The sequence below is a fragment of the Cyprinus carpio genome, chromosome A5 (assembly GCF_018340385.1).
Source record: "Cyprinus carpio isolate SPL01 chromosome A5, ASM1834038v1, whole genome shotgun sequence".
Lineage (NCBI taxonomy): Eukaryota > Metazoa > Chordata > Actinopteri > Cypriniformes > Cyprinidae > Cyprinus > Cyprinus carpio.
The window spans coordinates 10,615,652-10,633,325 of NC_056576.1; the positions used below are offsets into that span (position 1 = coordinate 10,615,652).

At 33.1% G+C, this 17,674-nt stretch overlaps 1 protein-coding gene across 1 annotated transcript in view; it reads left to right on the forward strand.

Annotated features, from left to right (window-relative positions):
- The window catches only part of LOC109090023 (5-hydroxytryptamine receptor 7-like), a 32,790-nt gene extending 24,373 nt beyond the window's left edge, over window positions 1-8,417 (forward strand). The window contains exon 2 of the mRNA XM_042753609.1: window positions 4,181-8,417. Coding sequence (XP_042609543.1) covers window positions 4,181-4,928 — 748 coding nt within the window. The 3' untranslated portion in view covers window positions 4,929-8,417. The remainder of the gene's footprint in view (window positions 1-4,180) is intronic.
- The last annotated feature ends 9,257 nt before the right edge of the window (window positions 8,418-17,674 follow it).

The following is a 17,674-nucleotide window of genomic DNA, read 5'->3' on the forward strand; positions in this document are numbered from 1 at the left end:
TTTTGGGTGTACAACTCCTTTAAGAAATGGTACAATTGACAAACATGTTTTTAATGTACATTCACATGAGATCCATATAGCCTGAACCTTTTCTAGCCTTATTTGCACCTTCAGTGGCCCCCATGAGGTCTCACAAGACATTTCTTTTTTCATTTTAAAATGGAAAATTGTACATGTTATTCAAAGGATTACATGAAAAGGTCAGACTGCATTTTCCATATGACCTAGAATTATGATTAAAATTATTCTAGCCTTGGAACCTCCTGTGCCCTCAGTGTTATTACGTAAATAATGGCTATGTTATTTACATGACCCGAGGACCTCTACAGTGCCCCGGGAGTCATAAACCAATGAGTGTTTGACTGCTAAGCCACTTAAAGGGAAGTTGGAATCATTTACTTTATGCAGCTGATGGTGTCGAAGCCAGAGCTGGTGCCATGTAGAATCAGATCTGTATGGTTGAGCTGTCACTGCATATAGAGAATATAGTGCTTCAGGACTTTTATTTGTACATTTGTACATCATCTTTAATCCTCATCATCCTATAATCATAGGGCAAAATGTCAAAGATAGTTACTGGACTTTAGCGCTAAGACAAAACTAATACAAGTGTCAATTAAATCTCTGTTTAGGTCTGGAGAGTGTATAAGTATTTGTTGCATAGATAATACACATAAAATGGTAAAAAATAAAAATAAAAAAAGGAGGTGAAGAGGTTAGTTTTCTTTTGTGAAATATATAACATTATTTTTATTTTTTTTATTTTTTTTGCTGTTTGAATCAAATAAATATACAAATAATGATTTAAGTAAAAAATTATCGAACACATGTATCTATATTATCTTAAAGGGTTCCTGTAAAAAAGTCCATTACTATACACACCATTGTCATGGATGAAAGCAAACAATAGGAAATACAGTATATTCTGTTCCCAGGAGTGATAATGCTGATTCAGAAAACTCTCTGATTCATTTAGGGAGTGATTTAGTGAAGGATTCATCAGACCGATTCAAGAGGAAAGTCAGCTTGTTAGCCTTTAAAAAAAAGAAATAAATAAAAAAAAGATTTTTAATGATTCATTAAAATTACTGACTGAAAATCATTTGTTACTTAATCAGAATATATTAACTATACTGAAAAGACTTGATTTATTTTCACCTGATTCACTAAAAAGAAATAGTTCATAAGAGTTATTTGTTCATGAACTGGACTCCACAGGAATAAATGAATCTTACGAACTGATTCTTTTAGTGAATCAAAAACACAAAGCACAAACTAAAAAGATCCGGTTCATAAGAGTCATTTGTTCGTTAATCAGACAACATCTGTCTTGGATATGTTTGTTTTTGTGTGAGCAGCTGCAGTGTAGATTCAAAAAAAGCGGTGCAGGAAACACTATCATGGAACCAAATGGTCTTAGGATTTATCAGTATAGACAATTCAGGGAGATTATATTCAATGAGACAGTGTGACCTACATTTGCCATTATGGTACTTTATTTTGATTGCCTGATTAATGTTTAGCTATAAATCACATCTGTTTACAATTTGTAAGTCACTTTGGATAACAGTGTCTGCTAAATGAATAAATGTACAAGTTCATCTCTTGATATATCCAATATCATATCTGGTCTTATACTAACTATGTGCAGCCATTCTAAACTCACTGGCTTTGTTGTGCTTTGTGGGATCAGTAAGACCCCAGCGACAGTGAAAACTGCACGGAGATTAAATTTAGATCTTTATGGAAAACACATTCTTGCATAAGTGTCTCCTGGGGGCAGGGGTCATGGCAATGAGAATCCTTCATCAAACCTTCAAGAGCTGTAATCTTCTTCTCTTTAAATGTCGTTCTTTAACCACAATAGATGCAATGGCGGCATCAAGGTCAATTTCCTCAGCAACAGAAGTGGCAATAATATAATTGATCTTTTTTTTGTTCATGTGTTTTTCTCAAAATCACCGTTCCTGCTCATCAACTCAACTCAAGTGGGTGCTGATTGGTTCAGACAAGAACTGCTCAGACAAATGCAATTTGAGCCACCCTCTCATCACACTGTAGTATGCCCCTGATGTGATCTTAATTTCTTTAAAATGCTGAATGTCTCGCTTCATTCACATTTGCCCCTCAGTCATCTTTATTCACCTTCTTGTTTTTCCAAACTTATTAGACCTGCTTTCTTTTATGAAACACAGAAGGAAATGAAATTTAAGTTGTTACTCACTGAAAATTTTTCCCTTTGACTTTCAAATTTCATTAGTATTATCTGAATATGCAAATATTTAAATTTGGTGCCACACATTCAGTGACAAGACACACATGAATCAATGTAATTTGGCATCACTGAAGTCAAACCTGGTGTGACATGTTTGGATAGGCCATTTTGAATATACATTTAAACAGAATGAGGTTTTAGAGCTGTTGTGAAAAAAATAAATAAAAATAAAAATCCTTGAATACATATCAATTTAAAAGATGAATTGGAATATAGTGTATAAGATATGGTATTAAAAATGATTTGGCTAAACATTATTGAGATTCATGGAAAAATGTTATACAGGTTTAGAATTAGCAGTGATAATATCATTTATATATTATTGATGTTTTTTATTTATATTATGAATTATCTTTTATTATTATATTTTAATTTGATAAAAATTTATAAAAATTTATAGCTCTCAAAAAAAAAACTCTAAAACACACACATTTATATATATTTTTTTTCCACCCAACCCACAAACAACTCCTTCTTTTTTGTCTTGACAAGAATTGTATTTATTTATGAAATGTATTTATTTATTTCACCTCAGAGCCAGGCACTAGTCAAAAAGGTACAGATGATGGAGAGCTTCAGTAGAACAACAATGAACTGTGGTCAGATGAGATGTTGTCAGGCCAATATATCAGTAAAAACTAATTTTCCTGTCCTGTCAGCCGTTATACTGTGCTTGTAGCACATGCTCTTCAATTGCACATACAAATGCGATGGTGCGTGCTGTGTATCATTTTATATTAAAGTGCAAAAGAAACTACGAGCATGCAATGTAGAAGTTAAAGTATGTTGTCAGTTAAGTCATGAAGTTACCAAAAAGGCGATTATATCTGCCTTAAAACCATGCATGCATGTAAGTATTTGTTATATACGAGTCACATTTAAGAACATGTCTCTGAAATGCAGTGGTTTTCTAAACTGTCCTGGAGCAGTCCACCATCTAACACACCTGAATCAACTCGTCAGCTCATTAGTAGAGACTTAAAGACCTGAAGCATGCAAGAAAAGGTAAAGGGTTGTAAGAAAGTCCGATGTCAGATCCACATCATGTTCAGCAGCAGCAGCAGCTCTTAAAGCAGCCAAAGTAACCTAATAACCCAGCAGCAGTGATGTCTGTTAATCAAAAAAAAAAAAAAAAAAAAAAAGGGGGAAATCAATTACATTTGTAGCTTTAAGGATTCATCTATATTTAATACTTGCCGAAGGGGACAGGTAGCTAAATATGACATTTATCATAATGGATTTATGTGAAGATTGTTTTAAGTTCACTTAAAAAAAAGTTGTTATTTTTTAAAGTCTAATAAATGTTAGAATTGATAGCTCTCAATTATACTGTAATGTTTAATGGCTATAGTCAATGGTTAAATATTAGGAAAACATTTTTGGTCGTCAGCAAAAAAAAAAAAAAAAAAGGATGCCATTAAACAATTTTTTGTTATGTCTTTATGTTGTTTCTACATTATTTTGAAGATTAAAACTTTAATGTTAATTGGGATTAATTGCAATTAACTGGGATTAGTTAAATTTTTTAATCAATTGACAGCACTAGTAATTTGGTTATGTGCTTTTGTCATTTGTATAATTTTTTTTAAATACTTCCATTCTAATAGTTCATTTGTTTTATTTCAGTTTTTGTTTTATTTCAGTTAGTAACTTTAATATTTAAAGGCAACATTTTTGTTTAGTTTTTTAACATTATATTTGTGTTTTATTTTAGCTTTATTACAATTAACATAAATGTTTTTAATTGTGTTAGTTTTAGTTAAAGAATGACACGAGGGGGAGCAAATGATGACAGTGATTTTGCAATTTCATTTGACAATGCTAATATCCAGAAATCGCAAACTTCAGCTTTAATGTAATTAACAATCTCATCAAAATGTCTTTAAACTATTTGTTTGATTTCAGGTATCTTGGGATCACCCGCCCTTTGACCTACCCTGCTCGACAAAATGGCCAACTGATGGCAAAGATGATCTTTGGTGTGTGGCTTGTGTCTGCCTCGATCACACTACCGCCATTCTGTGGCTGGGCGAAGAACGTTAACACGGCTGGCGTTTGTCTAATCAGCCAGGACTTCAGCTACACCATCTACTCCACCGCCGTGGCCTTCTACATACCCATGATCGTCATGCTCTTCATGTACTACAAGATCTTCAAGGCTGCCAGAAAAAGCGGTGCCAAACATCGTTTTACCGACTTCTCCCGTCGGGGTCGCCTGGAAACCGTTGCCAGCGAAGCTCTGAGAATGCAAGGCCTAAAACCCCAACATACACCTGGTGTAGCTGAGGAGTGCGCTGCTCTTTCTCGCTTGCTCAGCCGTGAACGACAGAACATTTCCATCTTTAAGCGAGAGCAAAAGGCAGCTACGACACTGGGCGTGATAGTTGGAGTTTTTGGCATTTGTTGGCTGCCGTTTTTCATTCTATCTACAGCGAGACCATTTATATGTGGGGTCAAGTGTAGTTGCATACCAATATGGCTGGAGAGGACGCTGCTGTGGTTTGGATATGCCAACTCGCTAATGAACCCCTTCATTTATGCTTTCTTTAACCGGGACCTGCGCTCCACATACAAAGACTTGCTCCGTTGCAGGTATCGGAACATAAACCGCAGACTGTCGGCTGTAGGTGTGCATGAAGCACTAAAGGTTTAAAAGTAGTGTGGTTTGGCCTAAATTTGATTTACATGCAATTCAGACAGGACTGAATCATTGTCATTCAAGTATGACTTTGAAGCCAAACAGTGAGCATCGCTGCATCCACTTATTGGATTTTTGTAGAAACAATGTGAACAAAAGACAGAATTCACAGCCTCATGGTCATTCAGAATACTCATATTTCAGTTCCATTAAAGCATCTGGACAGTAATTGTTTCATTATTAGTATAGGTATACTGTATTAAGCCTGGTTTCAGTGAGAGTTAGACCTACTAAAATAATTGACTGAAAGTTCAGCACTTGATTCTTGAAACATGAGTGAAGACATTGACTGTTGAATTCATTAAAAAAAAATTATATAAATCATTAAAACCTATATAAATATAAAATAATATTTATTTTCTTAATACACTCATAATTCTGTTTTATGTATATACTTTACCATTAAAAATGGGAGGTTGTAAAGAAATTAATATCTTTATTCAGCAAGTACACATTTGATTTGCTTAAAAGTGACAAAGCTTTTGCAACAACTTAAAATTCTTTATTTCAAATAAATGGTGTATATTAAAATAAATGCCACAGTTTCCACAAAAATATCAAGCAGCACAACGGTTTTAAACATTGACAATAATAAGAAACATTATTAATATTAACATTATGTACCACTGAAGACTATAGAAGAAGAGAAATGGTGACTCAAAATTCAGCTTTACCATTACATAAAAAGAAGAAAATTATAAATATATTACGATAAAAAAAATTATAGTTGTAATAATATTTAACAATTGTACTTTTTTATATACTGTATTTATCATCAAATAAATAAAGATAAAGATAGGAGACATTCTTTCAGAAACAAACAAACAAAAAAAAGTACCGACCCTAAACTTTTGAACGGTATTGATTTATGTTCTTATGACAGTGAGCTATAACTGATTGTTATACTTTTAATAAAATGGTCGCTTTGTATAAAGAACAGTGGCTATTGGCTATTTTCAAAACTAATGAAACTATGGTTCTTGTTTTGGCCTCATCTCTCAAGAATCAGTGTGAATCAATTATATATTTTCATTTTGAAATACAGAGTAAATTCTGGTGAATAGGGACACTTTAAATGGTCAAATGTGGCCAATATTACCTTAATCAACCCTATACAGTATTTAATCAATGTTTGTGCAGCTTGCACTAAAATAATGATATCCTAAAATATCCTTCTATACATTAACATTACATGTTTGTGATTTCAATCTATAAATTCTCAGTAACTAGCTCAATTTTGAGGTCATAAATTGATGGGGTTTGATTATAGGGATGCTCTTGGCAGTTACCTTCTCGAAGCTGTTAATTTTCTCATCATAACAATAGATTCCGCAATGTGGAACAAAAATGTAAATCTTTACACCTGCCTCCTTCGTGTTTAGCTAGTCATTGGTTCATTTATCTGCATTAAGCAGAGATCATGCTCATTTCCCTCCATCTCTGAGTGTTCTGAGAAAGTATGCAGCCACCTTAAAGCAGATTTTCTGTACATATCTGGCAACCGAGTCTCCAGAGGAGTAAAAATAAGGGCTTGTGGGCAGTTGTCACTATGAGGCTTGACTGATATTGGAAATCCATCAGAACATGTGTGTGCGTGAGTGTGAATCCCTGCCTTGAGACTACAAGAGACAGGACACTCACCTTGCTTTTCCGATGACTCAGTCCGTCTATTTTAAGAACTTTAAGAACATGGAATAGCCGGCTGTCTTTGATGGAACACCTGACTCTGCCAGCCATTGTGCATATGCTGTGATCTGGCATTGTCAATTTTGTACCCTTTTTTGACCTGATGTGGCAATTGAAAAGACTTTCAATGCCTTTAAGTGTCTCTTCAACCATGAATGATGAAACTCATGGTAAGTAACATTAACTGAAGTCTTGTGAAATCTTGTGTTAATGACTCTTAACAGATAGATTATTGATGGAACATCTTGACGTGGTTGTTTACACACAGGAGAAGTGTTCTTGGTGTACAGTTCTATATGTATGTTGCCAAATCTTTGTGAGAAGCTTACAAAGCGTTTCTTGTCACAGATTTTAACCCTGCACCAGAAATTTTTGCATTTTTGTGTATTACCTTTTCCCACAAGGACTACACTAAGTGTTTTGCCAAGATTGTTGATGTAAAACAAAGCAAAAAGGAAGTCAAAGAGAGCTAAGAAATGAAATAAATTGGAAAAAAAAAAGAAAATTAGGTACTTATTTGACAATTTTGACTTCTCATTCAGACAAATTCCCATCAAAGTGTCTCCAGAATCAACATTCCTGAGGGTTGTACATGATCTATCTCTGGCACTGATTTCTTGTACATGACAACAATGGCTGGATATCTAAGAACCATTGTATACCTTAAGTTAAAGATGTATTTTGTGCATGGTTGCCAGAAACCAATGGCTGTCAGTTACTGATGCAGTTTTAAAATACAATATAAATTGATTATATATTGGAAACACTTCAGCAGGAAAATTCAGCCAAATATGAAAATTTGCTGAAAATGTACTTGCCCTCAGGCCAACCAAGTTGTAGATGAGTTTGTTTCTTCATCAGAACAGATTTGGAGAAATTTAGCATTACATCACTTGCTCACCACTGGAAACAAACTCATCTCGGATGGCCAGAGGGTCAGTCAATTTTCAGCAAATTTCCATTTTTGAGTGAACTATTCCCTTAATGGTGCTTTGACACTACAGTAGAGCTTTTTATTCAGATCCAAATTCATTTTGACTTAAGAGTTTGGTTTGTTTAGTTTGATTTCAATTTTCAGAAACAAACAATTGGCTTCCTTTCAGTTCATTCAGAAGTGTACTGGCCACAACACACAGCAAGTTGAATATGGGAAGAGAAATTTACTGAATTGAAATTCAACATAATGCATTCCAAGAAATGAAGTGCTCTTCCATGTTCAGTCACACACACTACAGAATAATGCATATCTAATTGCCGCATGTTTCTGAATAAATAACAGTTGGAAAGCAGCTCACATTTGCAGTATCTCTGGCTGAACATTTGTGGCAGATATATGCCATAAGCATTATTCTGTATATATAAAATTTTGGAGTTAAAACTAAAGAGACAATTACTTATAGTAAAACTAGGATCAGTCTACTGAGTCATTTTCTAGCTAGTTACTTCTTGTACTCCCTGTTATTTATACTCACACTAATGACGTAAACACACTGCAATTACTACCAAAATCTACAATGGAAAAAACATAAAAGAACCAAGTGTGAAAACAAAATCAATTAATAGACAGGGGATCATTGTGTTCATGCAGCAGGTCATAAAATACAGCATACAGTGAAAATGTTATACTGTATTATAATCAGCGCTGAGGTATTCAAGGGTGTACAATTCAATAGCTCTGAATAGAACAACATAGAGCAGAAGATGGAGGAGGATGAAACATGATTGATGTATAGCAGGCTAAGACATGTCATTATAATATAAAGTAAAATTACATAACTTAATATTATACAAGCCATGTCTCGTCGCCTGGAAATAAATGGTTTTGAACCTGACGACCAGTGTTTTGATGCTGCGGTAGAGCCACAGTGGATCAAGAGTATAGTTTGTGGGGAGGAACAAGGGTTTGTGCATAAAATCCTTTTTTCAAACTGCAACAACACTATCATCTGTAGAAGCTGTTCATTGATGTGCCATAACTTGGATGGCGAATGGATGGATAGTATTTGTGCCTGCCAAAAGTTGTAGCTCCCATTTATCTCAAGAAATCTGTGAAATGTATTAGTTTGTGCTGGTGACTCATTGATATCAACCACTCTGTGATTTAGAAAAAACTAATAGGTAATACAATTAATTTTATGTGGGCTCCTAAACTCTAGAGACCACTAGTGAAAAGTGAATTTACTGTTATTACACACTACTGTTTAGAATCAATAAGACCTTTTTTCTTTTTTTAAGAAATTTAGGAGAAAAAAACAAACTTTTATTTAGCAATGATCCATTAAATGTAAAAAAAAAAAAATATTTCAAGTAAATGCTGTTCTTATTTATTAATTTTAGCAAAGATTTCTTAAATCGTGACACTGAAGACTGGAATAACGTAAAATAAAAGAATCTACAAAAGGATTTCTGAAGGGTCCTGTGACACTGAAGACTGGAATAACGTCTGCTCAATGTAGCTTTGCCATTACGGGAATGAATTCTATTTTAAATATCTATTAAATAAGGAAAAGAGAAGATTTCACAAAATCTTTTCTGTACTTTTGATCAAATAAATACAGCTTTGGTGAGCATAAGACCCCAAACTTTTAAAAGGTATAATATTTAATATAAAATACAATAATATCCTCATCATAAAAAATATAAAATACATGAACAAACAATAAACTACAAAAAAATTCATACGCATGGACCCCACTACATTTTTTTTTTTTTGGTGATTTTTTTTTTTTTTAGCAATGCCATAAAAGAACCATTTGGGGTTCTCCAAACCTTCCAGAGAATAGTTCTTAAACCTGAAACCTTTTTTTAATAACCTACAGAACCTATTGTCATTATAAAGAAGCTTTTGTGCAATGCAATTGTTCAAAGGATGTTGAAGGTTCTTCATGGAACCATCAACGCCTATAAAGAACCTTTATTTTTAAGAGTCTTTAGATCTTCAGAACTGTCTCAAAAGCCTCATGTTTATTGTTTTTAATGATCGGCAGATTGGTTCTAGATGGGAATACGTAGCTGGATCCATTTCTGCCTCAGAGATCTGATTTCTTAGTCCAGTTGGGCTAAAGATCTAATTCATGTTTACCATGAAGTAATGTCTGTTCTTCAATACAAGCCAATTTTCCAAAGAGGTTTTTGCAGCGTATTAAAATTTTGCAGTGCATTAGCGACAAACAAATGTTTAGAAAAGTACCCTATATGGATGTCTTTATCCTTGTTGAACCCTATATGCATTTGGGTTCATTCAGGAATATGAATTAATTTGGTCATTTGCCAAATGAAAAGAATCCTCCACATGAAATATGTCCTCCCTGTCTCAAGTGAATATAAAAGATGTTCTCTTAATCTCTTGCCTTTGTTTGAAATGGCACATAATTGTGGCTGTCTGGTAATTGTGATCTCGTATGTCTGGAAGGAAGATCTGCATTTGTCATGTACATTGTAGCACTCAAACACAATATGGAAAGCCAGCCAGATGGTGCCAAACCTGAGATCTGAAAGCAGAAAGTGTTTAGGGAATCCATAAATGTCATGCTAAAAGTTTCTCAAACTGATGTGACAGGACGAGGCAACGTCTGTGAAAACAGGTGTCAGCTTTTGTATCCGCGTTTGGCATAATCAGTGAACTATGCCACATTTTCAGAAAGAAACAGCATAAATTTTCCTTGTTTGTTAAGAGCTTTGGTTTTTCCCCAGCATAATGTTACTCATAACTGAAGTGCAGTTTTAACATCTGTTCTATCTAAATGACCACTTGTAATTAATCTATCTTGCTTGTAATAAGTGTTTCGTCAAACAAACCAAACCATAACCCTGTTAACTGACCTGGGGAATCACACTTGCTGCATGAAGTACTTCCTGTTAACATAAGTTAACAGGATGTGGGCGAAGTTGAGAAGGATTATTTTTTTTTATTTGGCTTTGTACAGTCATGTTATATAATGTGTCACATTTGATCACCTGAAATGTGCTTTGTCTACCTCGATTATATATTTATACATGGAATTATAAAACTGTGAACAAGTTTACGAGCCGTGAGTATTTTTTTCAGTTATGTCTGCATATCACCAGCTTGGTAAACATGACGGCATGTGTTTTGTTTTATTGCATTCAGGGTGAACAGTGGTAACACATACTGTGTACACACTCATTCACACACACCCTTGAGTCCGAGCTGTGAACTAGATCGCCATCATAAAACTGTCGAGAAACAAACATCTCAATTGTTCCATGATGGCATAAACTCTCAAAGAAGCGAGACACTTGCTCTCTCGGGTGGATTCTGCAGGCTGAATGACCTCCTGGAAGAGATTCCAAAATAAACATCACATTTGGTTAATAATTCATGAGTTGAGAGGTTTTAAGTCTAATAACAAAGCTGGGAGGAATATAGAGCTTTTGGGAGCCTGGAAAAAATCTCAGGCTCTTAGAAACACAGAATGAGGACTGTGACCCAAAAAGGCCTTTTTGTTCTTCTCCCAGCTTGCAGGGAAATATTTTATTCAGAGGTTGTGTGGCAGATGTGCTCCCGATACAGCAGTTCTGATGGGCACTTAGACAAGAAGGTGTGGTTGATGTACACAGGGAGACAAGCAATCAGAAAGACGATTCATGTTTGTGTTGAGTCTATAACTCGGTCTGCAGAGGGCAAACCTCAGCACACTTCAGCTGCTCTGTTATTAGAGATTAGGTGTTATTAGAAGGGCTTGCCAAGGCAAGCATCACTACTGTTATACCTCATACTTATGCTGATGGATTTAAGCAAACTCCTAACCCCAAGTATTTAACTTTTGGATTGCGGTACAGAGATAAATGATAGCTCAAATCTTGTGGTTTGTGAGGAGGTCTGCTATTACTTTTCTAAGTGATTTAATTTTTGGCTAGGAGATGGTAAAAAGGTCATCTGGATGAAGAACCTGAGCTTTATTAGGGATAGGAATATCAAAGAGACCTGGGGGTGATCTCTTTTGACATTAGCAACCACAAAGCATAAGACTAGAAACCACTCACAAAACCATATCATCATGGAAAGTGGTAAGCACAAACAAACTAAAAAAGGGTATGAGCAAAACGGGTATGAAAAAAAAACATCCAAAAAGGCCTTCAAAAAGAAGAAATGGACAGTACATTGCCACTGTGCTCTCAAACTCTGTTTTAATAAAAGACAAACATTTTCAACCCTTTTGGTCTTTGTCAGGTCAGGTACAACTTGAAAGTCTTTAAATACAAACATTCGAGTAGGTGTGGACGACAAACAAGAGAGCAATTAACCAATAAAGATGCAAAGTACAAAAAAAAAGAAAAATTAAAAAGGACACCACACGTTATACAAAAAATATAATAAAATACAATACTAAATTAATCAGAAAAAAAGGTTTTCCAGTTAACATCCAAATTAGGTAATTTGTGTACTAAAATTTGTTGTGTACATATATAAATATAAATGCCTCTTTTTGTAAAAGTAATTTGGGCCCATGTGGCCTATACACCTATAACAAGTTTAAAATATGAACGAACATAGAAGCAATAGATGTCTGGATGATCAAAAGAATCCCATTGTCATCCATTTTAATCTTGTGAAACACAGTTTGTCCTCTTTGTGATTGATATAGGGGTAACAACACCAAAACTACTTTTACAAAAAGAGACTTTACATATTTGTATATATTTTTCATATATACATTTAGATTTAGAAAATTTGGTGATTATTTGATATTGTTTTGTAAAGTGTGCATGTGTATTATTCGTTTTATTCTTATATTGTTCTCATTGTTCAGTCTGTTCAGTTTTAGAGTCTTATTGGTTAATTAGTGAATGACTTTTGCACAGACAAACACTGCTTACAGAATACAAAATGTACAAAAAACTTTTTTTTTTGTATTAGATTTCATATATTAGTAAATATGTTTACATGCACTTTAAAAGTCTGACTAAAGCAGTAATTTATCTTTTTAAAATATAACCACGATAGTCTGACTGAAATCATGCCAGCACGCTGTTTACATCGTTATTGGGCTACAGTTGGCATCAGTGTTGCCTGTTTGCTCCAAAAACCAGAAGTGAATCACAACATTCATTTAATAATTGACATATTCAAGTATTTGATTATGCATTGTATACTTGGTCAAACAGATTAAGACTGTAGTGCATGTAAACATACTTATTGATTCCCAGCCAGTAGGTTCCGAGGGATACTTGGAAATAGATTGATTTTACTTCAGTAAAACTAGTGTACAAAAACAAAAAATATGAATTTGTTGAAATAATGAGTGCTGCATGACATTACGGAACTATAAAAAGAGCTTAAAGAGCTGTTGCAGGTGAAACCGTTAAACTCCTGAAGCATGCTTTTGCATGATGCAGAGCTTTAGGTTTAAGTACTCCAGCCTTTAATGCATGCACTCAAATATACAGAGCAATGGGCAAAAGAAAAATGTGTAAAAGCGCAGTATTCTGTGACCCACTTAAGTAGTGTCACCTTTAAATGACAGAGTAGTCTTGAGTGTGTGATGGGTGCTTATAATGAGAAATGAAGAGAAGCAGAGGACACACACACACACACACACACACACTGTCTGGTCAGCGGTCAGAGAGACTGTCACAGCAGTCAGCAAACCAGATCAGCCATTCAGACCTAGAGGAGAGATGAAGAGGGTCACAGCAGAACAAGAATTCAGTGTATATACGGGTGTTTAAAGATGAAAGTGGAAAAGTGCATAAGAGAGTGAATTCTATTTTTATCATATCTAAACCAGGACTCCCAGTTTGTCTCAGAGTCAGCATGCAGTCTCACATAGATAATTCATTTTCACATAGATAATGTATTTTCTAGACATTAAAATCACAATATAAAAATTAGTTCTCATTCGCAATGTTGAAATAACCTACATAAAATAATAATTATATAAACAAGGAGTGTTGTAATTATCTACTGCATAGGCTATACTGATATTACTGAAACAATAATAAAAGTAAATAATTTAGTAAGAATTATAATTATTAGGGCTGCACGATCATTAATCAAAAATCATAATTGTCGATTATTCCTTTGAAATTGTAATTGCGATTATTAATTATGATTAAATTAATGATGTTTACACCTTTGTTTGAAGCAACTGCATGCCATTTTTTATATGAAAATAAACAAGCTGAAAACACTAACTGAAAAACTTTTATTGATTTTCTATTGTATTAAGCCTCAAATGTCATCTATACATTGGATTGGTTTCTTCTTTAAATAAAAAGGTAAAAATATGAATGGTATTATAAATGTTATACTAAAACTAAAATTAAAACAATGGAAAAACCCTTAAGATAACATGTAAAAGAAAAAAAGCATCTTAAGCATGCAGAATAACATAAGTGGACTTTGATTAATTGCTGCTTTGAACGATTTTGTTATTGTGGCATCCATAATTGTAATTGCGATTAGAAATTCGATTAATTGTGCAGCCCTAATAATTATGAAAAAATAAAAAAAGACAATTATAAATTAAAAATTAGGCTACATAAATATAAAATAAAAAAATGAACATGCTCTTTGATCGGTTATGTAAATTGTATAATAAGGACTCGGAATAAATATATTTGTTGATATTAATATGCAACTTATTTGATTAATTAATTGACATATGTAATTACATTAAAAATATTAATCCACTGGCAGCCCTGATGATGAAATGAATTTCACATAATATAAGCAGATATAGCAGTGTTGATTAAATATGAAACATGATCAAATACAGGAGGCTGTGGAGTGAAAATTTATTGTAAGTGGCTGTCAGTTATTAAGTTTCAAAACTGAAGTTATGCATTTAAATCCTTGTAATAAACTGTCTGTAAAAATATTTACAGTACGTTGTACACAAAATATATTTTAGTTTTTCTACTTCAAAAGTTTACATTTAATTCACTGTTACTTGCCATTTCTTTGTAATTGATTACAAAAACTATTTCTGAGTGAAAATTGTTTCTATACCATTTTTTTTTTTCATTGTAGACCTTGGGAGAAATGTTGTTTTAGAATCTAAACTGATTTTATTTAATGAAACCCAATGAATTTTCTAACTACTGTTAAACAAGAGGATGCACACAGCACTGCCTGCTCACTGTAAGAGATCTCTTGCGGCCCATTGATCGTCCATGTGACCTGCGGGCTGTGTCTGCCCACACGAGGCCTTCCGGCACATGTATGTGTGCTGAAGCATGGAAAGATCCATGTGTTTGTTTACTGAAAAGGAACACTACACACCACACTTTTATATCTGGGTCGATGACGCTGTCATTTAAGGCCAGGGTAATTTATAGTGCAGTTATGAAAGAGTTTGCACAAAACCATAATTTAATTAAGGAACATCTAGTACATTTTCTTGTGGGAGGCAATCAGTTTTAATGTTCTGGGTTCAGTACAACTGACACTCAACTGACAGTATCTGTCAATTGTCACAGAAACTAATTTTGACTAAACGCTTAGTTTGTACAAAAGATCTGTAATTCACATATAACAGAAGTCTATGGGGTGAATGTACAGCTCTGGAATGAATGTTAAAAATATAAAATTATCACAGCGTTTCAAATATATAGGTTTAACACTTAGTCACTGAAACTGTTAGAATCAGAAAGGGTGTTTGTCTACCCAAAGTTACAATGTCTCAGCTCATTAAACTATATGTTATTGCTACTGTATATAGTATATTTTTGGTTCCATGAAGAACCCTTAACATAAACCTTTTTTATGGAAAAGTTTCTTTAAGGTGGAAAAAGGTTATTTTAGAATATTTCATTAAAAGGTTTTTTGGGGGAACCAATGTGGAAGAATCTTTGTCAAGAAATATCCAATAAACATTTCACCACAAAATAAATCATTTTGCTGACAGAAAATGTATCCTACTATTATAGGTTTTTTTTTTTTTTCACTTTATGATAATTTCCCCCACAATTCTCACTACTGGTATTGTGAGTGGTACTGAATTTTTTATTTTGAATTCTAATTCCCTGTAAGTCACTTTTTACTATATTACAGTAAAAATTCCTGCAAAATATTAATCATTTAATTCAAATAGAAATGTTATTAATTACATAAAAATTAAAAGCACATCAAATACTACCATGATGTATAAATTCTATATATTAATCTTTTTTCTTACTACAGTAATGAGAATGTGACACTGTATTTTGTATCGCAATAATGATAATCATTATTAATGAAAAATAGAATTGATAAGAAAAAAGAGAAAGACAGTATCAAGCATTAGAGTAAAAGAAATGTGGGATAAATTTAAAAGAGCTTAAATGTCCTGAAAAAATTAATTAATTAATAAAAAAAAAAAATTAAATTCAATTAAAAATTCAATTAAAAATTAAAATAAGCAAATTCCACCCAAAAAAGTAATGCCACCTCAAAAGTGTGACTTAAATAATACTTTTTATTTATTATAATAATAATTCTTTTTTTAACTAAATAATTAATGTAAGTGCTTTAATAAAAACACAAACTTGCTGGTACACCTGCCCCATAGATTTTCATTTTAAGTGCATTACTTTTTTATCTTTACAAATTAAGGAACAGGTCACAGGTATAATCAACAGCATGCTACAGGTGGCAACAGTGCTTAACTTGTATTTACCCTGGACTATTACTCCAGAGTGATTTTCATTACACCACTGTATGATACACTTCCTGCCGAATCTCATCAAGAGAACACAAAATTGATACAAATGTATGAGTTACATGACAGCTATTCTAATATCTCATGTACAAACAGATGACACAGTGTCAGGAAACTGATCTAAATACATGAATATATAATGTAAATATCCATATAAATATTCATGCCCAAAAGATTTATGATCATCCTGTTTGTATAGACATATTTAAAATGTTGACTGCAGTCGATAAACATAAATAAATCTCCCCACGTAATGTTTTACCAACCATTTTCTAATTGCAATCAATCATACTCAATCATAATCACTATAAATACAACAAATAAAAATTATGAAAAAAACCCAATAATCCCACTGAGACCTAAAATGTCAAGGTCCTCCCACCAATACTTGTTTTGGCGAGACTGATATTGACGCTGCTGGTGAGTCACAAGCTAAGTGCTACTAAATTTCCTGCAATTTGGATTCGATCATGGCCACTGACATGATTCAGGTCACGTTTGTGTGAAATAAATTCATATTCACTGGATGATATTTATAAGAGCTGTATTTTTGTTTATATTTGCTTGTACAAAGTGGTATGGGTATCAAATGTATGACAAACCCTAAAATAGTACTGTGGTATAATGGTAATACTCTGACATATCATGGTACTCAGTGATTAACATATTCATGTATTTATACAGTCTTTTAAGTTTGGTGTCAGTAAAAAAGAAATTAATTAAAAATTAATAATAATAATAAAAAAAAAAAAATACTTCAATTTAGCAAGGACCCATTACATTGATCACAGTAATGTTACAAAATATTTCTATTCCAGATAAATGCTGTTCTTTTAAACTTTTTATTCAGCAAAAATTCCAGAAATTAATATTGTATACTTAATAATACTTAATAATAATAATAATAATAAAAAAAACACTTCTTGAGCAGCAATTCAGCATATTAGAATGATTTCTGAAGGATCATATGACACTGAAGACTGGAATATAATGACTGCTGACAATTCAGGTTCACCATCACAGGAATACATTTTAATTTATAATACATTTTTTTTAAATAAATCGCAATTTATAATAAAATTCAATAATATTACTGTTTTTATTGTATTTTGACAATAAGGTGCTCCCAATAACAAAATGAAGGGTGTTCAGTGTTGGTTGTGATGTTATAACATGGATTACCCTATGTATATTAATTAGGATATTCTCAAATATTATTATTTTATGTTTTGTTCGACAAACAGTCTGTTATGTTCCATTCTCTGTTCATTTCCATGTCAAAATTATAATACAAATCATTTCTACTGAAATTTTCATGAAAATCATACAAATTAACTGCATAAAATCATT